General features: G+C 46.0%; 1 protein-coding gene across 1 annotated transcript in view; it reads right to left on the bottom strand.

The window, feature by feature from the left end:
* The window catches only part of GLDN (gliomedin), a 55,645-nt gene that overhangs the window by 15,523 nt on the left and 14,565 nt on the right, over positions 1–25,557 (bottom strand). The window contains exons 2-4 of the mRNA XM_010969519.3: positions 18,078–18,129; positions 6,085–6,102; positions 5,605–5,712 (exon numbers count right to left, since the gene is read on the bottom strand). Of these exons, the coding sequence (XP_010967821.3) occupies positions 5,605–5,712; positions 6,085–6,102; positions 18,078–18,129 (178 nt within the window). The remainder of the gene's footprint in view (positions 1–5,604; positions 5,713–6,084; positions 6,103–18,077; positions 18,130–25,557) is intronic.

Raw genomic sequence — 25,557 nt, 5'->3', positions numbered from 1 at the left:
TCTTGCTCTGTGCTGCTCCACGCTTGCTCTTAGCATTCCTAAGGTCAGAAACTGAAGGCTCTCTTGATATTTCAGTCTCCTGTTGGTCTAGAGCACTACACTCTGATTTCATCAGGTTACTCTTCTCAAGAGCCCGTGGTGGCTCCTGCAGACTGAGAGCTGAAGGCCCTGGCCCCACCCCAGCCTTGCCTGGGTCCCCTGGGGTACCCAGGACCAGCCTCACTGGCAGTTCCTCTGGGCGTGGCCTTTCTGTCCTCCCCTTCTCTCTGCTTACTTCCAAGAGGCTGAATCCACGTCTCTCCCTTGTCCTCTACACCTGGCTCTATTGTACAACCCATTCTCTACACAGGGTCCTATATGTTCACTATCTGCACAGGAAAGTCCAGATTTTTCTTCTGGCAGCATCCCCTGCCATGTAGGATAAAGCATCTTCATATTGGAACAACCAGTTATTGACTCATGCTGTGTATAAACCACATCTTCTCTTTCAACTGGACTATAAACCCCTATAGATGGAAACTATATTCTGTCATTCATTCATTCATTCATTCTTCATTCACCCATTATTTACTGAGTCTCAGCTGGGGCTGGCTGGGAGCTGTGCCAAACAACTGGATATACAAGACCTAGTCTCTCCCTCACAGACAAACCCTACAGCAGGCTCGTTAAAAACTGGAAACTATGTTAGAGGGGTTGGAACCCCATCTCCTCAGCGGGCAGATGAGGAGACCAAGTCCAGTGATGGAGTGACCTGCCCAGGGCCTCAGAGCCAGTCCGGGCTTGAGGCAGGTACTCCCAGAAGTCCTTTTGCATCTCCCGTCTGCCTAGGGAGCAGGGACGGTTCTGTCTGCCTGGCAGGTCATCACTCATTGAACTGTGAGTTTTCACACGTGTCGTGTGGGCCTTCTGAAGGGCTGTCACCCTCCCCCACTCCGGAAAGACTCAGCGTCGGGCTCAGCAGCATCCTTCGACAAGTAACAGCATCACTCTCCAGGCCCAGGTTTCCTGCCCTCTCCTGCTGTGTGGCACCTCCAGGAACATGGCTCTCACAGCTCAGGCCCAGACCCCTCAAGTCGGGGAGTTTAGTGTAGTCATGTTTAAGAGCAGGAGTCCAGGAGTCAGACCTGACCCAAGTCCCACCTCCTCCACTTATTAGCTTTTGGATGTTGGACAAGTTGTTTCCGTTAGTTTACAGTGTCTTGATTGCCCTCCTGTGCTGGGTGTTCCAGGCTCGGGAGGTCGGGACTAAGCAAGACAGACATGGCCAGGTTCTCACTGACCTCACGTTCTCCCTAGGGAGTCAGACCATCAACACATCAAGAAACAACCCACGGAGAAAATTTCAGGGAAGGATATATGTTTTGGAAGGGAACGGGGAATGTGACAGAGTCAATGAGGCCGGGTCACAGAGGTCAGGGATGATCTGGAAGAAGAGGTGATATATGAGCTGCGATCAGCACCATGGGAAGAACGAGTCACAGGAAGGGAAGAAGTACAGCAGTGCAAAGGCCCCGGGGCCAGGGTGGGCCTGTCCTATCTGGGAAGCAGAAAGATAAGGCTTCTTCATCTGGAAAAAATACGTTAACAAAAATATCCATCTCCTTAAGGTTGCTGTGAAGACTAAGTGAGGGTCAGTGCAGGAGAGGAATTGGCAGATGCCCAACAGTAAATGTCAGCTTTTACTGTTTTGTTCAGAGGCTCACTGCTAGAGGGCACAGTCCGGCCTAACCGAGTCCTGTCCCTTCTCTCCCTTTTTGGAAACAGCACTGGTTGTTCCCTCTTTCTGGAATGCGCTCCCACTCCTCCCCTCTCCCACCCCTGCCTGGCAAACCGCTAATGATCCCAGAACTCTCAGCTGAAACATCGGCCCATCCTTCTCCATGGCCACCACCCTGGCCCAGCAGGTCACATCCTGTGCGAGACCCTGCGGCTGACAGGGAGGCCCAAACCACTAACCTGAAGGCTCTGGAAGGGCCTGGCCCCGGCCTCCCGCCTCGCCTCGTCGCGCTCCGGCCCCCACTGCACTGGCCTGGCCTTTACAGGCGTGCTCTCTCCACCCGGGCCACCCTCTGCCTCACCCTCACCCTTCAGGTCTGACCCCAGACGTCACCTGCCAACCCTCCCTCTCTGCACAACACCTCAAACACCCTGTTCTCTCCTTTGAACCTGTGTCTCACTTTGTGATGACAGGTGTGTGACTGCTGACTATTTATGTCAGCCTCCCCATCAAAGACGGGAAGTTCCAGGACAGGGGCTGCATCCATTTTGTTTCCCCGCTAGCACTTTGGAACCTGCCCAGTAAATGCTGCCGAACGTTCCCACACTCTCCTGGTGTTCCTCCGGCAGCTCAGTCTGTCCTTGGCCTCCTTTGCTGGCTCATCCCCTTCTACTTGGTCACCATATGCTGTCAATTCTCAGGGCTCGGCCCAGGCTCTCCTCTCCTGGTGGCTCGCTCCCCAGTGGACCACGCCCTGGCCCAAAAGCCCATTGCCTCGGGTGACGCCCTGTGTACACCTCCAGCCCTGGGGTCTCCTACTACAGACCTGCATCTCCAAAGCCCCCTGACATCTCCTCCTGGACATCTAAAGGCATCTCAAGCTCAGCCCATCCCATGCTGAGACATGACTGTCTCCCTGGAACTAAGTCTGTCTGGGGCTCCCCACTTCAGGGACAAGCAGTCAGGCAGGACAAAGACCTTGGAGTCAGTCTTGGTGCTTCCCTCCCCCTCGTCCTTATATCTGCTTCCCTTATATTTGCTGATTCACCCCAAAATGGCACTCAGCTCCATCGGCCTTTCCACAACCCCGCCTGCCATCCCTTTCGCCTGCACATTTGGTAGCTTCTGAACTGTCTCCTGTCTCCACTTGTGTGCCGGCTCCAGTGTGTCCTCCATGCAGCAGCCGCAGAAACCCCTCTGTGGCTTCTCACTGCTCTCACTCATTTCCCCTCTGTGGCCCTGCCAGCTCTGGTCCATCCTCCCATTCCCGGCAATTACACTGATTGCTGGGTGGGATGGGAACCCATCCTGGGCTCAGGAAGGAGGCAGGGGAGGGAAAGCACAGCCCTGGGGCTTTGGCAGGGTGACAGAGACAGCACAGGCCTTGCTCTGGAGTCTCATGGTCCAGGCTAGAATCTGAGCTGGCCCACGGCTGAGCAGGGCTTCCAACAACCTATCCAGAGAGCCAGGCTTTTCAAATAACCTTTGCCTTTATACATCTAGGATGGTAGCTGGTCTTCCCCTTCCCCACTGGGGCCTGGCTGGGACCCTTGGTGACTCAAGTTCTGTTCTCAACCTTAGTGGAGGCTTCTTGTTCTAATGTTGCTGATCCCAGGAGGCCCCTTCACTGGGAGATGGCTACAGGAGTGTCTGTGTCTTTGCCACAGCTCCTGTGGGATCTCCAGGAAGTGAAGGATTTGGCCAGCCTTTACCCATAAACAGAATCCGGCACCTTCCCATTCCTCCGCGGCTGTCTCCTGCTTCAGGCCTCCTCCCTTCCCTCCTGCAGCCTCCCTCAGCACAGCTGCCAGGGCCAACCTCAGTTCTTAAAATGCCCAGGGCCAACCTGGTTTGGCCTTGTTGCTGCTCTGGTCTCAGCTTGGCCACAATCACGTCTCAGCCTCTCTGTCCATCGTCCTGGCTTCACCGTTGCTCTTCAGCTTCCGCTGGCACACAGACTCCTCTGGAACCCTCTCGTTGGGCGCACTCCTGCTCCAGGTGTTTGGTCAAAGGTGCCTTCTTAGGCAGCCTCACCTGGCCTCCCAATCTCCAGGCGCTCCCCAGCCCCACACCCTTCTCAGCCCCTCCCCTCACTCTGGTTTTTCTCTTTAGCACTTAGCACCGTGTAACTAACAGTCAGTATATTCTGCTTACATATCTTGTTTATTGTCAATCTGCCCAGACTAGAATGTCAGCCTCACGAAGGCAGAGACTGTGTTAGCTCTTTCATTTCTGGATCTCTACCATCTAGCATTGTACCTGCCACATGAATATGTCTTACAGAAATAAATGAGCTTTTCTTTTTTGTATTCCCTGGCTTGTGTGCTGCCTGCTAAGTACATCTCCTCGCAGCCAGGGGTCTGTCTCAAACCTCTTTGGAAACCATCCCTTTCTCACTTGCCCCACGCCCAGTGCTGCGTGGTTGTCCCCTTCCCCTATAGTTGGCCCTCGTCATACTCATTACTGAATCCTCAGGACTGGATCACATTTCTGGCATCTTTTGGGGTAAACCAAGTGTCTGCATGCTGATGGCCATCGTTATTTGATGCTGGTGTTCATTTATAATTATAATTATTATCCAACATGTGAGGGTCCATCCTGCTCCACAATTCAGGCTATAATTGCTGGCTTTCTGGGGACTGAGCTGACATGGGCCGTGTGGGACCATTTTCACAGAGGCTGTCCCTGGGAACACAGGCATGTAGGCTTCTGCCAAGTGGCAGAGCCCCTCAACAATTTTCTTTCTCTCCACTGGCTCTCACTTAAATTGTTTATGGGAATAAGAGCCGAGATGCTGGAAGGGGTTACTGTGTTGTCTGGAAGAGTGTTCTAGTACTACTTCTAGCCTGGGGCCTGCCAGATGAGTTGGGGCAACAGAAATAAGAGGTTCAAAGTAAACAAGACGGTGGGTGGCGCCTCCACCTTCTGCAGTGGCTAAGAGCTGGGCCTCCCTTGAAGTCTCCTGAGGGGTCTCTACCCCTGCTTTTGAGCCTCCACTGTGCCACACACCAGCTTTCTTCAGGTGACTCTGCCTGGCCTTCTCCATGGACTCCCCAGGACTGGTGCTCAGAGCCCCTCAGAACTTGCCCCGCTCCAGCCCCCAGCCGCCTGCCAGGCCCTGCGTGAGCCCCTGCCTCTCACTGCTCTCTGACACAACCGATATCTTGGCGCTTCCAAGCCTTTGCTTGGGTGGTGACAATGCCGCTGCTTATAGCAGGGGACAGAAAGTCCCTTGGACATGCCAGCCACATCTCTGTAATTGTCCTGTGGCCCCTGGACAGGAGACCTTGACTGCATGACCTGAGCCAGCCTCGAGGAGGCCTGGATGCTGCCTCTCTCCTCCAATCATTCTAGCTATTCCACCAGCCAGCAAACCCTAGGGTCAAAATTAGCCAACTGATCTTCAAACACAACAATTTGCTGGGCAGGACGAGTTAGTGAGATGGCAGGGCAGGAAGTCACCCTTGAAAGAACTTGGGGCATCAGCACATATAGCCATCACAGCCCAGGCAGTGCTCCTCCCCGGGGATGCCCACTCCTGCCCCTCCATCTCTCTGTCTGCGTCAGAGCAAGCAGAGAAGCAGACATCAGTTCCCAGGCAGACTGCTTCTCTAGGTGGATATAAACCTTCATCAGGGTGGGATCACAGAGAAGGCCTTTGCCACCCCAGAACACAGCAGCTTCCAGGCCAGAGTTAGCCAGCTCTGCGTGCCCAGACGCTGTGCTGTCCCCACTGTACTGGCTCTGGCTCATCCAAAAGGCCATCATGGATATGTATGGACAATATGCTGTACACCAGAGATTGACACATTCTAGCCAACTATAGTTCAATTAAAAAAAAATGGAGACAAAAAACAAGGCAATTAATTAGAAGACTGTCAAAATACCCATTTTTCCTCTTTTTCCATTTGCTCCTTTTTCGCCTTTTGGGCCCTGGGGACCAGGCAGTCCATCTGATCCATTGTATCCTGGTAACCCACCAGTTCCTGGAGGTCCTATATCAAAATATGGGAAACGGGAAAATTTCAAAAATATTCACTGAAGTGAATGTGATTTTGTTTAGCCAGTGATACTGGACAATTAGCATTGATGCCTTTTCGAGGACTTCTGCTTCTTCCTTTCCTTCTCCACCTTCCCTACCCTCTCCGGAAGCAGTGACAGGTGGGGAATGGTGGTGGCAGATTCTCAAGTGGGAGAGGATGGGAGAGCTGGTCACGGGGGTAGAGAGAAGGAGGGGGTCATGGTCATAGTGAAGGCCACCTCCAGACTCCTCCCCCTCCTCCCTCAGTCCCTTCTGAGAAATCCTGCAGAGCCAGCCACACATATCCTCCCCATGAATCAGGAAAATCCAATCCACGGGCTCTTACCTGGTGGGCCAGGTGGTCCTACAACAGAAAAAAAAAAAAAAATTAATGGTAAACCACAGATGGAAGAAAATGAAGCCAGCATCACAATCCCCAAAACAAAGAGCACCTTCCCATCTTAAAATGTGCTAATCATCCACGGGCCCTACGGAACCGCCCTGTGCCTTTTATTTAGAACTCAGCATATTTGCCCAAAGATCCTTAAAAACAATTCAGCAAAGAACTATTTGCCAATCAAAACCACTTTTGCTTAAGTTCCAATGGACCAAGAATAATTTCTAAATGGCTTCAGTATAGATTCACAAATCAGCCATCTTTCAAGCAATCAACAGATTTAAATGAGGTTTGGTGACGTTGCAGGCAGGCCCTAGTGCAGCTCTGGCACAGGTAAGTGGCAGCAGATGGAAGTGCTGTCTTTGCAGGACTGAGAGCTGGCTGTCCTGAGAGCAGTCCCAGGTGCTCTTATCCAGCCAATTTGTCGTCTCGAGGCTGCCCAGGGGACATATAAGCAGAATCTGGTTCCCTGGATCTCTATTTTGTTGCATGAAATAGCCTGAGAAATTTGAGATCAGGTAACAGATACCTCTCTTAGTGTATAATTACCCAAGGATCTAAGGGGTTCAGATGCATCATTTACACATAAGCTAACAAAACAGTTTTACTTCTACAGATAGAGTCTTTGTGTCAATTATCCTATTTAAGCACTCAGACGAGTCAGTGAAGTTGTAACATGAGCCACTGGGGGTCTTTTGTTTCTCCAGACCACACGTAACAACCACCAACATTGGAGTGGGAAGGTCTTTCTAAAAATCCAAGCTTGTGACTTTTCAGAAAACCACCATTTACTGAGCACTTACTATGTGCACCCAAATCTACCAACAAGTAGACATCTATGTCTTTGTGTTTGTTGTGTTTACAACCTATCTGGGGCACACAGATACTTTGAAACCACAATGAGATAAGGAGGGAGGAGCTGAGAAGCAAACCCCTACAGGGATACCGGGGAAATCTGGGCCCACACAGTCTGTCTGTGGCTCTGAAGACACCACAGGCCTGAGACGGCTGAGAGGCAAGGCTGGGCATCTCACACAGATGTAGAAGTAAAACTGTTTTGTTAGCTTATGTGTAAATGATTCATCTGAACCCCTTAGATCCTTAGGTAATTATACACTAAGAGAGGTATCTGTTACCTGATCTCAAATTTCTCAGCTGGAGCAGAGGTACAGGGTGGGAGCCCGCATGATTCAGGGTGAAAGAAAGGAGGAGACGGGCCAAGCTGGAGCATGTAGAGATGAGGTGGAAGTACTTGGCAGAGGGTATGAGGCAGCAGCACTTGAAGGCCAAGTGGAGAGGTGTAGACAGTGTCTGCGAGGCAGAGAGGAGCGACAGTACAGAACGTTAAGCAGGAGGTTGACACTAAGTCAGTGTGATTTGAGATGATCTCCGTAGATGGAAAATGGAACTAGGTAATGAGATGTGAGGGAGAGAGAGAGAAAGGGGTGCAGGGAGAAAATACCCAGAGGATCTCTTGCAGTTAAAGTTTGGGACAAGGTTGTGGATAAAAGTGGTTGGTGACAGTAGAGCTAGAAATTCAAGAGGTATTTCAGCAGAAGAATGGGCAGGACTCCATGACTGGATAGGAGGCAAAAGAGGAGTCCTCTCAAATGACTGGGAGCCTGGATACCGATAAAACTATTTGACAAATACGAAGCCTTTTGGAAGAATAAGTGCTGGAAAGTATGCTTTCAATACATACAGTCCTACCTTGGGCAAAAAGATTTGCTGAAAACGGCACACGTTTTCTAGGGTCAGTGTAGCCTGCAGTCAATGTGGTCAGTTTACCACCAGATGGCGCACGTTTGCCTGGGTCCAATAACCATTTCCAGGCAGTGAGGTTATTGGAGAGGTCCTGGCTGGAGCTGTATGCTTAGGACACATTAGTCATGGCCAAGGTTGTCACTATGATGAAGTGTTTAGACTAGGGTTTCCTGACATTAACCTGAGGTCCACTGACACCCCATGGCTACAGTTCTTAGTTATTTGAATCCATAGAATCAACTAGAATTCTTGTGAAAATGCAGATACCTGGGCCCCATCTGAAGATTGATTCAGTTTGGATTCAGAGTGAGACCCAGCAACCTGCATTTTTACCAAGCACCACAGGTGACTGGGATGCAGATGGTCCCAGGTACCCCCAACTCAAACGGAAAATTTTCGGGGAGAAGAATCACTCAGCATCAGTAAGCAGGTCCTGTAAGGGGTTTCTGACCCTAGAAAGCTTGGGAGCTACTAGCCTTGAGGTGAGAGTGAAATGTCTGAGCCAAATTTAGGGATGTAGAGAGGGGGACACACCCCAGCTGGAGGGAGGCAGGTGATGGAAGAAGCACCAGGAAAGAAAGAGTGATCAGAAGGCGGAGGAGGGAATTCAGCAGGTCCCATACCCTGAAGCTCACTGTGAAGAGAATTTCAGAAGAGAAAGAACGGCAGTTTCAACGAGCTCATGAGCAGGGCGCTACCGTGATGGGGGACCTCTGTCCCAGTGTGCCCGGGATGCCAGTGGCGCTGCCCAAGGCCTTTACACCTGGAAGAAGCCCCCAGTATGCATCATTATCATGAAGTCAAATGTCAAATAATGTGCGCCAACTGGCCATTTAGAAAACTGTCTTTCAGGACGTTTTTTCCACTCCTGAGCCTTCTCCACTTCTGGAATCACAGACCCTCTGGGAACACACGCGGGCAGCCGCGTTCACGTTAACACTGCGCAGGGCTGTTTCCTGTGCCTGCTACCAGTGCACTTCTACACGGCCCACGCTAGAAGGGGCTCCTGCTTGGGTGCAAATGCTCTGTGGTGGTTGTCTGGAAGTTCTTGGCCGTTTTACCTTTGAATTCGTGTTTTGTAAGTGGAATCCAACGGGACAGTGGGGCATGCCCCAGAGGCTCTGAGGCCTGGTTCATACGTGGTCCCGCCTCCTACCGCGCCCCCGCCTCCCCAGGATGGCTTTCCCCCGCCTGCCCCTGTGATCCCTGCCCCTGTGATCCCTTCCACGCTGGCAGGGCCCAGGCACAAGTGCAGGGAGGGCTAGGGCTGGGTGTGTGCGCTGCATTCCTGAGTCACAGGGTGGCTGAGACCCCCGGGCCTGTGAGGGGCAAGACAGGAAGTACAAGCATCATAGTTACGGGGAATGATAAAAAATGTAAATCTCTTTTCCTGACTTCAAGGGCAGACACTGGCCAGTGGCTAACGCTACAGGCCTCTAGAAAACCTGACCCTCGACTCCTCCTGCCACAGCCATTCCAAATCACAGGAGAAGATGCGTTATCTCTAATCTCCTTTTAGTAGCCCCTCTTTTACCCTGGGATGGTGTCAGAACTGGTGTTGCCTGACCCAAGTTACCTGCTTAGCCCAATAATGACCACAGGGGAAACAGCTACACATTTCCTAAGTTTTTGCTGCAAGAGGGGAAAAAAAAAAAAAAAAGAAGCCAAAAAATCCAGTCTGGTTCTGCTACCATAGAAAGAGCTAGTAAAAGATGAAACTTCATAAACCTGATACCACCAGGCCTGGAGCACCTCTGAGGTCTGTATCCTGATTTTCTTCTGCGCCTACTCTCAGCAAGGACTCCCTGGGGCTTGGATTCATGTCAGCCACAGCTTCAGGGCTAGACAGGAGCTCTGGTCAAAGTGGGTGTGGAACTCCCTTTCCCTTGGGAGGCAGGCATGCCTGGCGCTCCTTAAGGGACCACCTGGGAGGATCTGAGCTCTCACACCCACAGCCTGAATCCACCTACCCTAAACAACCAGCTAGTCTGCTCAGTGAGGCCAGTCGAGTGAAAACATCATCAGCTGCACGAGCTGCTCCTGAGAATGGCCTGTCCATCTGTTTACCAAGGGTGGCACGGGCTGTACCTTTGGGGTCTCGGTTCCCACCCTTTGTATGCTGGTACACCCTCTGCAACCACCCCTGCTGCCAGCTATTCTGCCAGTCCTAGGGCACCTGACGTGGAAAGGTATCTGTCTTTCCTTACATGACCCCATTAAGCTGCAGCTTTGGTCCAATCTCATTTATTTGGTGCACGTCAACTTTGGATTATGGTCATGCAACCTTAAGAAAGAGTAGGGATGGCAAATAGGTTTTATTTCAAGTGCCAGTTCTAATCAATTAGTACAACTTTTTGCAACACTAGAAAAGAATGACCTGAGACCTGAGGCCATGCTCGGCAGTAACTGTGATCCATTACTAATGCCTGCCTGGGTGTAGGATAAGGAGTGCTATCAGGGGGCTGGAGTGACTTGGCTGCCAGGAGAATGGGCACTGCGGATTGGAAGCACCTCTGTCCCAACAAGCAGTTTAGCAATATGATGGTTTAGAGATTTTCCAACAAGCCTGTATGTGGAGGCCACTAGAAGTGAAGAATTACCAAAGAAGCTGCCTTCTTCAAGATACCTGCTCTTCCAGAAGATGCCTCTGGGGTCCCAAGGCCATCTGGGCTCAGGGGTAAGACGCATCCAGAAAACCATGTTGTTTGACAAATTCTGCACTAGCAAAACCCCCTAACTCCTCTAGCTAGTGAACTGCCCCCACTATTCACCTGAGATGTCACAGGCTGCACAAAATGACACAGCATCTATCCTTGTCCCCATAACAGCCACACCCAAGTCCTGGAAAAGGAACCAGAATAGGGTTTCATGGTCACATCTGGACTAGCCTCAAGTCACAAACACCTGCCTTTTCAAAGATGAATCCAGTGTAAAGCTAGATCTTGTTCTCAGACCTCAAGCCCAGGGTCTGCCCTGGAAACCCTTCCTGAGGGCATTTTCTGGGGGCTCTGGACCCAGGCTCTCTGCTCCTCCCACTAAAGTTGCCCAGTTCAGTCCTGGGTCCTGTGCTCCCCGCCCCCAATCTCGGCAGTCTGGTCTATTCCAAGGCACCACCTCGCTTTGCAACTTGTACTTTTCACATCTAAGTTTTAATTGAAGAGCTTTCTGTGTAAAAGGAGGCCCAATTTCAAACTGGCATGAAAGAAGAAGGTGCTGGCTTTTGAAAAGCATTTTGAGGTGCCAAAGAATAACCTCCTCAACTCGTCTCCAGCACAGATGCGATCCCGCCAATCTTCCCTAAGTGCTCTCAATGGCTCCAGCCCGCATTCACTGAACAGCCCTGCTCTCATTCTATCGCTATAAAAATAAAAAAGGAAGAGGTTTTTCCTGTGCCTCTCAAAAGGGCTTTTGTGCCTGTAATTCCATCCATTTGAGCATTTCTCCAGCGCTCATTACTGTCACACATGGGAACGCTGAAAAAGGACTTCCAGAGATGGAAGAAAAGTGCTTATTAAGCCACAAGGATTTCAGAATAAAGGACCAAGCTGTTCAGAAGGTATTTAATTTTATGTGAGGGCCAAAGTGTGACTTAAGTAATTCAATTAGCATTTTCCAAGAAGCCACAGGATTACAGCTTTTCTCTCTGAGGCTAAACTAAATGAACAAGAGTCAGACTTGGACTTGGGGTTCCTCTGGGAAGCATCTTTCTTACCAGTCCATCATCCCCATTAACCACCTACATAAATCACAGGTTTAGTCACTCAGCCAACTCACACAGACTTCCTGATGCATGGCAGGTAAGGAGAGGTACTGGGGAGAATAATCCAGAAGAGGTTTCTTATAACTCCGTGTGCACTGTGCACAGTTTCTCAGCCTCCACCAGTGTAGCTCTGTGAAGTGACTGGGGCCTCCCCAGAGCCTGGGGTCATAGACTGAGGAGACCCAATAAAAGCTTCAGATGGCTTCAAAGTCTTGTGGTTATCTTTAAAGTCCGTGAGAGCTGTGCATTTACTTCATAATAGATTTTTTTCTTTTTTTCTTTTTTTAGTTAAAGTAGAGTTGACGTACAATATTATATTAGTTTCAGGCGTACTACATAGTGCTTCAACACTTATATACATTACAAATTGGTCACCATGGTAAGTCTAGTAACCATCTGTCACCATATAAAGTTACTGCAATAATACTATATTCCCTGTGCTGAACATTACATCCCTATGACTTATGTATTTTATAACTGGAAGTTTGCACCCCTTAATCTCCCTCATGTATTTCACTTATCCCCCAACCCCTCTCCCCTCTGGCAACCACCCATTTGGTCTCTGTATCCATAATCCTGTTTGTTTTGTTATGTTTGTTCATTTGTTTTGTTTTTTGGATTCCACATATAAGTGAAATAGAATATTTGTCTTTCTCTGTCAGACTTATTTCAGTTAGCATTATACCCTCTAGGTCCATCCATGTTGTCATAAATGGCAAGATTTCATTCTTTTTAAGGGATGAATAGTACTCCATTATACTCTATTGTGTGTGTGTGTGTGTATCTTCTTTATCCATTCATCTATCGATGGGCATTTAGGTTGCTTCCATATTTTGGCTGCTGTAATAATGCTGCAATGAACATAGGGGTGCATATATTATTTTCTAATTAGTTTTTTATTTTTTTCAAATAAATACCCAGAAGTGGAATTTCTGGACCATATAGTAGTTCTATTTTTAACTTTTTGAGGAACCTACATACTGTTTTCCACAGTGGCTGCACCAATTTACATTCCCACCAACAGTACGCATGAGGCTTCCCTTCTCTCTATCTTTTTGACACACGTTTTTAGTTGTCTTTTTGATAATAGCCATTCTGACAGAGGAGTGAGGTGATCTCACTGTGGTTTTGATTTGCATTTCCCTGACAATTAGTGATGTTGAGCATCTTTTCATGTGTCTGTTGGTCACCTGTATGTCTTCCTTGGAAAAATGTCCTCTGCCCATTTTTTTAATTGAATTGTTTGTTTTTTGAGTTGAGTTGAGTTCTTTATATATTTTGCATATTAACCCCTTATCAAATATATCATTGGCAAATATCTTCTCCCATTTGTTTGGTTGCCTTTTTGTTCAGTTTCCTTCATTGTGCAAAAGCTTTAAAAAGCTTGATGTAGTCCCATTTGTTTATTTTTGCTTTTGTTGCCCTTGCCTGTGAAGACAGAGCTAAAAAAAATATTGCTAAGACTGATGTCATAGAGTATACTGCCTGTGTTTTCTTTTAGGAGTTTTATGGATTCAGGTCTTATATTTAAGTCATTAATCCATCTTGAGTTTATTTTTGCATATAGTGTAAGAAAGTGGTCCTGTTTGGATCCTGTGTGTGGGGCTGTCCAGCTTCCCCAACATCATTTATTTAAGAGACTGTCTTTTCTCCACTTCTGTTCTTGGCTCCTGTCAAAAATTAATTGCCTGTGTAAGCATGAGTTTATTTCCAGCCTCTCTATTCTGTTCCATGGATCTATGTCGTCTGTTTCTGTGCCAGAACCCTACAGTTTTGATTACTGTATCTTCGTAATATAGTTTCAAATCACAGAGTCCTTTGCTCTTCTTTCTTAAGATTGTTTTGCTATTTGGGGTTATTTGTGGTTCCATGCAAATTTTAGGATTATTTGTTTCAGTTCTGTGAAAAATGCCATTGGCATTTTGATAGGGATTACATTGACTCTGTAGATTGCCTTGGGTAGTATGGTCATTTTATTTATTCTTTCAATCCATGAGTACAGTGTATCTTTCGATCTGTTTGTGTCATCTTCAGTTTCTTTCATCAGTGTCTTGTAGTTTTCCAGCTATAGATCTTTTACCTCCTTAGTTAGAGGTTCATATATAACAATTTATGTAAATAGCAGTCTATTTTAAGTTGAAGGTCACTTAAGTTTGAGTGCATTCTAAAAGTACTACAGTTTTATGTCTCCTCCCTTCATTTTATGTTTCTGACGTCACATTTTACATCTTTTTATTTGTGTATCACTTAATTAGACATAATTTTTTTTTTACTACTTCTTCCTTTTAACCTTAATACTATCTTTATAGGTGGTTGATCCTCTACCTTTCCTATGTGTTTGCCTTTACCAATGATTTTTTTTTTCATAACTTTCTAATTTCTAGTTATGGCCTTTTCTTTTTCATTTGAAGAAGTCCCTTTGAATACAGTAATAGTAGGAGACTTTAACACACTACTAACATCATTGGATGGATCTTCCAGACAGAAAATCAGTAAGGCAATGGAGTTGCTAAATGACACAATAGAACAGTTAGACTTAATTGATATTTTGAGGACATTACATCCCAAAACACCAAAACATACATTCTCTTCAAGTGCGCATTGAGCTAATTATCAGAGAAATGCAAATCAAACCTACAATGAGGTATCACCTTACACCAGTCAGAATGCCCATCGTTAAAAAGTCCACAAATGATAAATGCTGGAGAGGGTGTGGAGAAAAGGGAACCCTCCTACATTGTTGGTGGGAATGTAGTTTGGTGCAGCCATTATGGAAAACAGTATGGAGATTCCTTAAAGAACTGAAAACAGTCTTACCTTATTATCCAGCAATCCCACTTCTGGGCATATATCTGGAAAAAAACCCAATGTTCATAGCAGCACTATTTACAATAGCCAAGACATGGAAGCAATATAAATGTCCATCAACAAATGACTGGATAGAGATGTAATACACACACACACACACACACACATACACACACACACACTGGAATACTACTCAGCCATAAAAAAGAATAAAATAATGCCATTTTCAGCAACATAGATGGAACTGGAGATCATCATACTAAGTGAAATAAGCCAGAAAGGGAAAGAAAAATACCATGTGATATCACTTATATGTGGAATCTTAAAAACAGAACTTATTTACAAAACAGAGATAGACTCACAGACATTGAAAACAAACTTATGGTTACCAGGGGGGGAAGGGGAGGGTGGAGGGATAAATTGGGAGTCTGAGATTTGTAGATACTATATATAAAATAGATGAACAATAAGGTCCTACTATATAGCACAGGAATCTATATTCAGTATCTTACAAAATCCTACAATGAAAAAGAATATGAAAAGGAATATATATGTGTGTGTGTGTATAACTGAATCACTATGCTGTACACCAGGAATTAATACAACAATATAAACTGACTATACTTCAATAAAAAAATAATAATAAAGACCCTTTAACATTTCTTATAAGGCCTGTCCAGTGGTAATGAACTCCTTTAAAAGCTTTTGCTTGTCTGGGAAACTCTACATCTCCTTCAATTCTGAGTGATAACCTTGCTGGGTAAACTATTTTTGGTTGTAATTTTTTTCCTTGTAGTATTTACAATATATGGTGCAACTCCCTTCTGGCTTGCAAAGTTTCTGCTGAAAAATCATCTGATAATCTCGTGGGGGTTCCCTTGTACATAACTAATTTTTTCTTGATGCTTTTAAGATTCTCTCTCTATCTTTAACTTTTGACATTTTAACTATAATGTCTCTTGTTGTGGGCCTCTTTGGGTTTATCTTTTGGGGGCATCTCTCTGCTTCCTGGACTTGGATGTCTGTTTCCTTTGCCCAGTTAGGGAAGTTTCCAGGCATTATTTCTTTACGTGGGTTTTCTGTCCCTTTCTCTCTCTTCTTACTCTTCTGGGACACCTGTAATGCAAATGTTAGTGCACTTGACCCAGAGGTCCCTTAAACTATCTCATTTTTTAAAAATTCCTTTTTCTTTTTGCTGCTCTGATTAGGTGATTTCCACTACCCTGTCTTCCAGATCACTGATCTGTTCTGCATCCTCTAATCTGCTGTTGATTCCCTCTAGTGTATTTTTCATTTCAGTTATTGTATTCTTCAGTTCTGATTAGTTCTTTTTTATATTTTTTCTCTCTTTGTTGAAGTTCTCACTAAGTTAATCCATTGTTCTCTGGAGTCAGTGCACATGTTTATACTTTGAACTTTTTATCTTGTTAATTGCTTATTTCTCTTTAATTTAGTTCCTTTTCTGATGTTTTGTCTTTTTTTTTCCATTTGGAAGATATTCCTTCGTCTCTTCATTTTGCCTCTCTGTGTTTGTTTCTATGTATTAGGTATGTCAGCTACATCTCCTGGTCTTGAAAGAGTGGAAGGTATCCTGTGGGGCTCAGTGCTACAATCCACTCCCAGTCACCAGAGCCAGATGCCCCAGGGGAATCCCGTGTAGGCTGTGTCCACCCTCCTGTTGTGGTTGGGCCATGACCACTGCAGGCATATTGGTGGGTGGGGCTGGCCCCCTGGAGTGGGAGCCACTTTGGAGGGGCCTGATGGAGTGGTCCTCAGGGTGGGGCACACAGTGTTAGTAAGGCTGATGGAGAGTGATGGAAATGGTGCCTGCCATTGCCGAGCCAGCTAGGTGGGGAGTGAAGATGAAATGCTATCTGTCAGCACTTCCATCCCTAGAGAAAGATCCTCAGATCCCTGCTCCTCTAGCAAACGCCCTAAAATGAGTCAATGAGTCTCCTTCTCAGATGACTAAGCACTTTTCAAGCTCTGCCTCTGTGCTGGGAGTCAGAGCTAGGGAGTTTGTGTGCAAGCCCTTCAGGAGCTGAGTCTTGGTTTCCCATAGCCCTCCAGCTCAGCTGGATGTCAGCTCCACTGGTTTTCAAAGCCAGGTGTCATGTGGGCTCAGCTTCCCTGTGCAGGTGCCCCAGGCGAGAGGCCTGATGTGGGGCTCAGGCCCCTCGCTCCTCTGGGGGGACCCCTGCAGTTGTGACATCCCTCCTGCTTCTGGGTTGCTGCACTGGGGGTGTAGGTTCTGACTCAGCTGTGTCTCTGCCCCTCCTACCAGTCTCAATGTGTCCTTTTCTTTATATCCTTAGTTGTAGAAAATCTGCTCTGCTAGTCCTCATGCCATTCTTAGACATAGTCTTTCTACAGGTAGTTGTAGTTTTGGTGTGTCCGTGGGAAGAAGTGAGCTCAGGCTTTTTGTACTCTGCCATTTTGATCTGAGCCTCTCCATAATAGACGTTTAATGCAAAAATAATTTCCCTCTGCTTCCTCGGAATGTTACACCCCCTCCAAAGAGGCAGGAAATGCAGTGTCTGGAATCAGGCACCGCAGGCCCAATCTTGGGCCGGGTTAGTGCCTGGTGGGAGTGGAGGGGTGGGGCAATGAATTGGGTGATTGGCCTCCGTTCAAGGGAGCATGCATTTCTAATTACCTAAGACCTAGTTACTCTCCATGGCCATACTACTATGACAATACTGAAAATATTATTTTTCATAATTATATTAGAGTTGATTTTCAGTCCTATTAAAAACATCTGGTAACAGTAAACCAATGTGTATGTTTATAACCTAAAGTGTTCATAGGTGTTTATTGTGTCCCTAGCCCTTTGGCCAGTACCCGTGTTCCCCCTGTGAGCTTCTGAAGGCAGGAGGCAGGCGTCCCTCCCTGAAGATGGGAATCAGGTCTCTGGTATAACCACATCAAAACCACTCCCCTCTTCCTCGCCCCCCCTCCCCCATCAACCATTTCAGATCCCAAAGCTTGAGGTGCCTCAAGGTTAATTCCCTCCTTCTTATTTGCTCAGGATTCATTGAGTGGAGTAGGGTAGAGTGTGACCAGCCTTCAGTCCCACCCAGCACAGCAGGCACCACACAGAGCACTTCTCATAAAAAATGTCTTCTTGACTAATGAGGAGTTTGCGTCTAGAGCTTCCCATTCAAGCTATATGCAGGATGTAGGGAAAGAATTACTTCTGGTAAGAGATCCCTACTACTTAGCAAGGCCTGCCTGCCTGCCTTCCTTCCTTCCTGCCTGCCTGCCTGCCTGCATTCCTTCCTTCCTTCCCTTCTTCCTTTCTTATCCCTTTTAAAAAACTAATGGGAATAAGGAAAACAGCTATGGCCTCAGTTCAAGGGAGCACATATTTCTAATTACCCAAGACCTGGTTATTTTTTATGGCTCTATTTCTATAGCAATGCTGAAAATATTATTTTTCATAATTACATTACAATTGATTTTCAGCCCATTAGAAACAGCTGGTAAAAGTAAATCAACATGTATTTTTACAATCTAAAGTGTTCCTAGGTGTTTATTTTGTCCCTGATCCCTTGGCCAGCCCACGTGTTTCCCGTGTGAGCTGCTTGCGGCCAGCGCGGGGCCAGCTTACCTGTCAGGCAGATACCCCTGGTGCTGTTGCACAGGTCCACCATCACTCGGATCTGCGGGGAGAGAGGGCGGTTAACAGCAGTGCAGGAGGTAGTGGACCCTGAAACTTCCCCTTTACAGCAATTATAAAAGCAACTGTAAAAGTTCACAGAATGACTTCTGGAGAATATGCAGAAGTCTGAGGAAAAGTTAACCTAAAACTGAAAAGAAACCTTTAAAAGAGCTATTCTTTTAATATAAACAATACATCTATCAACATCATCAACAGAATCTCCTCGATTTTTATCAAACTCTGAGAAGGCAGAGGATGGGGAAGGAATCACCAAGCCCAAATCCAAGCCAGCACCCCAAGTCTGAAGGGCTTAATCTCTGTGTCTGAATAAGGAGGGCTGGTGAACTTAGTGCTTAGAAGCAAGCACTTACGAGCTGGGTGAGTACAAGTGAAGTCCTAAACCATTCAACCCTTTGGTTTCCTCTGAAAATGTAGATGATCTAAGTACCTGCCCTTGAGGGCTGAGGCAGCACCACGCCTGGCATGTGGAAACTGCCTCTAGTCAGTGATTCTCAAGCCACATGGACACTGCCTACTCACGCTGGATGACACCTGCGGTGGACGGTCACTGCATCGTGGTACCAGCCGGACACCTGGTTCCCACACACCAGTCTACACTCCTTCCCCCACCCATTCTCCACGCTGCTCCTAATGAGCGTCACAAAACCCAAATCTGATCGGGTCAGCCCTGATTCAAACACTTTTCTGATTCTTTGCTGCTCTAAAGGTAGGGCAAAATTCCTCCTTCTCTGGAAGATGTACATCTTAGGATTGTTGTGAAGCGTAAGTTATTATATGTGAAGTTCTTAGAACAATGTCTGGCATTTAGGAAGGGCACACAAAAGTGTTTCCTATTTCGTGGAAGAGGTAGAGAGTGTGGATAGAAGCTTGAGTCCTAAAGTTAAACTGCTGGTGTTCAAATCATGGCTTTGCCATGCACAAGCAGTGTGACCTTGGGGAAATTACTTAACTTCTCTGCTGTAGTGTCCTTGTCTGTAAATGGAGCTAATAGTACCAGTCTTACTTATAGCATGGCTATGTGGATTAAACGAGCAAAAATATGAAATACACTTATAACTGGGCCTGGCATCTGATAAGGACACTCTTTTATGCTACTGTTTTGATGGCTCCTTGAATAGGCCAGAAATGACTTAGCTAATCTACCCAAGAACTTTCAGTTTACAGACAGTGCTATTTTTAAACCCAAATAATGTGGCATTTCAAAACTGTGGGAAGAAAACTTATTAGTTGAGAAATGAAGTTGAGACAACTGGATGGACATCCAGGGAAAAACCAAAAAGCTGGGTTCCTACTTCACTCCTTACACTAAAAAAATTAATTAAGCAACACTGATCAAAAATTTAAAAGTTAAAAACAAACCAGTGAAAATACTGAAGGAAACTGTGGGGAAAATATTTATAATGGCTCTAGAGTAGGAAAGACATTTCTAAGAAAGAAACAACCCCTATACTGTATACGGAAAGAATGTGATAAATTCTAATAATTAAAAATTTCTGCAAGAGGTAAAATACTACAGGCAACAACAAAGGAGAAACACAAACTTAGAAAAATAATTGCAAAGGGCTTGTATATAAAGAGCTGTTACAAAGCAAAGGAACAAAAAACCAAAAGGAAAATGGGCAATGGACTCAAACAGGAAGTTTGGAGGAAAAAAAAAAAAAAAGAGTGCCTTATCTTCATTTATTGTTTAAAAAAGTAAATCAAATCATGAAATATTACTTTTAGCTCTTAGGTTTGTAAATAAAAAGAATAACAGCACATTTCACCAGGGTGTCAGGAAAGTAGCGCTCTCGTGTCTGTTGATAGAAGGGTAGAAAGATAGGGTTTCTTTGGAGGCCATTTTGACAATATTTACTAAAGTCTAAATGGATCTATGTTTTGTTCCATCTGTTACACTTTGAGATTTATTCTCCAGAAACACTCATACATGTGTGAGAAGATTAAGTACAAAGATGGTTGCTACAGAAATGTGGGTAAGAACACAAACTAGAAACAACCTAAATATTTTTCAGCGAGGTCTTGTTAGATAAAATGTAGCGTGTCCATACAATGAAATAGCACAAAAAAGACTAAATTTAAATCCATAAAGCTGATATTCCACGATAAATGAAAAAAATTACCATGGACAGAGCAGCATGTGTAACGTGCTTTCATTTATATAAAAAAGTAGTGGACACCAAAATGCTTCTATATGCTTCCCTCTGGCTGCTTTCAAGATTCTCTGTCTTTCTAGACTATTTCTGGAGAGAAACCTGAAAAACCTCAAATGGGGGGAGTGGAGAACCAGGGTGGGAAGGAGCTGTACTAAGCATGATATGCCCTTTTGTTTTATTCAAAATTTCCACTGATTACTCTCTCAATTCAGCTCTTTTCAGTAAGAATATGCTTTGATTGGAAGGGAAAATTGTTTTGTCTTCTACCTAGGTTTATTGTTTGCCAGGAGATCCAGAGTACTGTATTCACTTTTTGTCAGGTTTATCAGCAGGTACTTATTGACCGCTTTAGAAATTTATTCTGAAATGTATCCTACATACCACCAAAGTATGAAACGTGTGTCAACAGTCTAAAGATGAATAATACAATGAACACGTATAGTATAAACCACCTCCAGCTAAACAAGTGCCTTGAAACATCCCAGGTGCTTGGAACATCGTCCCTGTAATTCAGCCTCCCCTCCCAGACCCAACGGCTCCCCGAGCTGAAGTATACTGGGCAGCGGGACTCTCCCTTTTGTACAGATAAGGACAGAGAGGCTTAGCCAGGTGATGTCACTCACTCAAGGTCACACAGCTTGCTCACTGCAGAGCCAGGCTCAACTCCAGGTTTCCTGATTCCAGGTCTACTGCACCTTCTATTATGGCTCTGATGGTTATCTTAACATAACCAGACAGAAGAAATTTTGATTCACTGCTTTTAGTCACTTTCATAAATGAATGTAATCAGCTGCACTACACAATTTATCATCGTAAAAAAAAAAGTATAATTGTCCACTGAGAGGACCATTAAAGACTTCACAATGCTTCATTTGTTGCCTGGAGGAATCACGGCAGAAGTAGTTGGAAACAACAGAAGCATCAATAGGGAAAATTAACCTTTCTCTTTTACACTCAGCACTGGTCTGGGGTTGGCACAGCTTCTGTGAAAAATGATGAAGAGGGAGTTCTCCCTTCCTGACCTTTTGGCTTCATTTATATGCAAATGTCAATTTAGACATTTACCAGTAAACTGTGTTCATCTTCACTCAGGAATATTCTCTTCACAAACTTGGGCCAAGTTAGATTGTATCATAGTATGAAGAAGTGTGGCCATAAGAAAATCAGAAACTTTTTTTTTCTTCTGGTAATAGTAATAAAGAGTTTGGATGAAAATAAGAAAATTCAAAATCGAAAGTCACAGAATCTCGCTTGTCAAATTCTGGAGTCACATTTGGCATAAAGGACTTCCTAAATTCTGATTTAAGATTTGAAAACGGTGAAGTTGGAAGAGGCCTTAGAGCTCATTGTCCTGGGGGTGTCAGGAGGACCCACCCAGGAAGTGGCCCTGTCCCTCTAGAGGCCACCTCCCACCACTCTCCCCATCTCTCGGCTCCAGTCACACCGGCCGTCATCACGGGTCTTTGCCATGCCTTGTATGCTGTGCCCACATCTCCACTAAGGCCTCAGCTCAAATATTACTTCATCAGGAAGGCTTTCCTTGACTCCCCATCTGAAAGTAGCCCTAGCAGCCACACCCCATAACCTCACCTGGCCTTTTGTCTTTGCAGAACTTTTATGTTGCTTATGTAAGCATTTGTTTATTACTTGCCCCTGCTCCCCAAAGTATAGAAGCGTTTTGAGAGCACAAGAACTTGCTGTTTTGTCTGTATCCCCTCCACGTGCATAGAGCAGTGCCTGGGTCCAGACCTAGAACTTTTCCACTGGGGAGACGGGGTTCAAGTAGGAAAGTACGTCAGTGGTCTCCAGGGAGGGCCTGCCTTGAGAAAAGGCGACAACGAATTGCTAACCTGGGTCTGAGATGTGAGAATCCAGTGGTGTTGAGAAGATGGCGGGTGAGGTGCAGGATAAGGTCCATAGTGGCGGTAGGAGGTCCCTCCCAACCCAGCCACACTGGGACACAAGGAGGACACATTCTGTGGAAACAACAGCGGCCACCCTGGATGTTAACATGAAGAACTGAGAGCGTGGGCTTAGCGCACCCCTGTCAGCACGTTGCTGAGGAGATGGAGTCATCTTCCCCAAAGAAACACTGTGGGGCATCAGGGGCATCTCCAGTGAGAAGACTGATGCAGCAATGCTCAAGGACAGATCACACTGCATGGGGGCTTGTTTCCAGCCTTGACAGTGCACGGCGGTGATGGGAGAGAAGACAGTCAGAATGCGTCCCATTAGTGGCCTGACCAGACCTTCCAGTTTTCTCTCGGGACTAGCATAACTCATGGAGCTTCGGCAATTCATGGACAAGGAAGGGATCCCTAGAGAAGAATAATAAACCTCTTGCTAATCTGGCATCAGATGGCTTGAGCTGGCTTTAATTCAAACTGAAAATAGGTGGGACATAATTTGGCAACCTCTAAGAGAAAGAAATGCCGGGAATTGGAAAACTGACTTGTAGGAAGATTATACAAGGATATCTGGACAAGACTGCTCTTTGCAGTATTGTTTGAAATGGTAAAAGCATGCAAACAACCTAAATGTTCATCAGTTAGGCACTTGTTAAGCAAATGAAAAAGAGTGAGGTAGACCTATGTGTATCAATCTGGAAGGACGGCCTTGGCAGACTGTTAAGTTGTTACGGAAACGACAGGCCAGTCAAGAAACAAGCACCACTCGGAGGGTTGGAGTACTCAGATGTATTACGCCGGCGGGCTCAGAGGGTCTTCTGCTCCGAAGCTCTGAGCACCTCCAAGACGTGCTCATGAGGTTTTATAGGGTAAAGTACAAGCTTGGGGTATTCGGCCAATAGGCATGGAACAGATTTAGCAGCATTATCATCACAAAAGTGGAGGCGGGGAGGCAGCAAACCAACATTCCAAAGCCAGATATGTATCTTTGAAAACCCAGCTGGCTTGCAAAAAGACATGAACAGCAAACCAACACTAATTAACCTAGACTTACAAGTTAGTCTAGCTGAACTCAGATCAGTATTCCAATACTTAGATTTGTGAGTTATCTTGTTAGACCAGCCCAGCCTCTCCTTTACATTCCTAGACCTGTGAGTTATCTTGTTAGACCAGCCCAGCTTTTCCTTCACAAAGTGATAAAAGCAAGATACAGCCCAAGCCACATAACACAATATAACTTTTTGGTTGACAAAGAATATCTAGATATGTCTGAACAAGCACAGAGAAAAATTGGGAGGGTCAGGAACCAATTTACTGAGATTTTTTTCTCTTGGAGACTGAGGCTAGGAGATAAAAAGTGGATTTTTCACTTCTTGGTTTATATCATTTAAAGATATGTTGGGATTATGGGCGATTTTACTTTCCTGTGTTTTTAGCAAGTCAAAGAGACAGAAGAGAGTGTGCAAGCATTATGCGACTCCAAAAAATGGGTCTAATGACCCAGCTTTCCCTGGGAACCCAAATAACTGTTGCTTCTAGACAAATGAACATAGAATGAACTAGAATAGTCATCTAGTCTGGTGATTTTCAAATTATTCATTAGTCAATTATAAGATTTTTCTTTTGCCAAACCCCCAAATATAAAACAAATAAAATGGAGCTTCTCTGGGTTTGTGGTGGGGTTGTTACTTATCCGTAAAATGAGGGGCTGGACCAGATGATTTCAAACTCTGCTCCCATGGGCGGGGGAGGAGGGGGGTCGGGGGGGGGCGGAGGTGGGAAGGGACACCCAGAGACCTAGAGTCAGGGGAGGAGGGGTGAGAAAGCTGAGGTCCAGAGAAAGCAAGTGAAGCAGCTGGCCCAGTCTCCCCCAAATGGCTTCAAGAGCTGAACCCTATTTTCCCCCATATCTACTTTTTCATACTGCTTAGGCTTTGCAAAAGGAGTTGTCTGAAATTCAATAGGAAATGCAAATTTTGGCCTTAGTTTACTCTGAATATGAATACGAGATTAGCTTTTTACTAGTTGAATATGCGTCAATTGCAAGAAATCTCTTCTGTGCCAAAGTGAAAGGCTTAATCAAAAGTGTTTCTTCTTCATCAGAATGAATAGAGCTAAATGCGATAGGCTGCCACCGCTCACCAGAACACAAAACCTCAGGTGGTTGGCTGGCCACCCTCTTTAGCTCCCTTCCTCTCACCTTTACTCTCAGGACTGATTCATGAAAAAGTAAGAGAGCCAACCTGCCAGTCATCAGCAACTTGCTAAAATAATGTGTCCTGTCATGGCTTCTCTAAAGTTCCCCAACTACAGGTTCTGGTTTGCTGGGGGGAACACTTTAAATTCCAAGCCATCTTTCAGATTTGACTTATTCTGTAACTTAAATTCCATTTTTCTTAGACAACTGAATACCCTTAATGACTCTCCATAATTACGCAAATTGATGTTATTATGTGCATGCAAATGATTCTTTAGAAACTGCTCCAGGGAGACGAAAATTAGCCTGTGATTGACTTGAGATTCCTCGGACTGAAGAGACAGGGCTTTGAATGTGGTGGCCCAGCTGCTAGAAGGTTAGCCCACAGGTGTTGGAGGACTCCCTCCTGGGGTCTGAAGCTGGGGTCAGCTACCCTGGACTCATCCCTGTGAAAGGCAGGAACTCACACTGGGATCAAGACGTGGTGATGACCATCTGCAATCCCCCACAGGAAGGTGGGCTGTGCCTTGTGTGGGGATGAAATCCTGGGGCACAGCCTTCTTCCTACAGCCCCACAGGAAGATCAGCCAAAGGTCCAGGCATTTGTCAGCACAGATGAGGAAAACCCAGGCCATCCAGCATCAATGGCCTGGGGGCTGAGTGCTCCTGTCAGTTCATCCTGTCTGGGATCCTGAGAGCCCAGATAAATCCACCTTCCCCAAAGACCTCCATGTGACCGACTGCCCCTTTACAGCCCAGCAGCATCACCACGTGGCTGCCTGTTGGCACATTCTTTCACGCATCACTCTGGCTCCTCACCCAGGTGCGCTCTTATGGTGGGGACTGTTTCATCCTTTCCCTGTACGCCCCGTTTACTCATCTGGTCCCTTCCCCAGCATTAGTGTGGCATTGAGCACATAGTAGATACTCAATAAATACTTCATTACTGATTACTCACTCAACTGGGAGGGCAATGTGCTCTTCAACCAAAGACACTATTCCTTTTTGAGCAGCAGTTTATGGGAAACTGAACATCTAGTACATGGTTCCCTCCTTCTCTCTGTGCCTACTTGCTTAGGATAACTTTGTTTTGGCAAATACTCCACTAATCCCTAGAAAAACAGGGGCATGGAGATGCTGGGGTTATCCTA

The sequence above is a fragment of the Camelus bactrianus genome, chromosome 6 (assembly GCF_048773025.1).
Source record: "Camelus bactrianus isolate YW-2024 breed Bactrian camel chromosome 6, ASM4877302v1, whole genome shotgun sequence".
Lineage (NCBI taxonomy): Eukaryota > Metazoa > Chordata > Mammalia > Artiodactyla > Camelidae > Camelus > Camelus bactrianus.
Note: the sequence above shows the minus strand (reverse complement) of the source record. Positions and strands in the feature narration are given on the sequence as shown.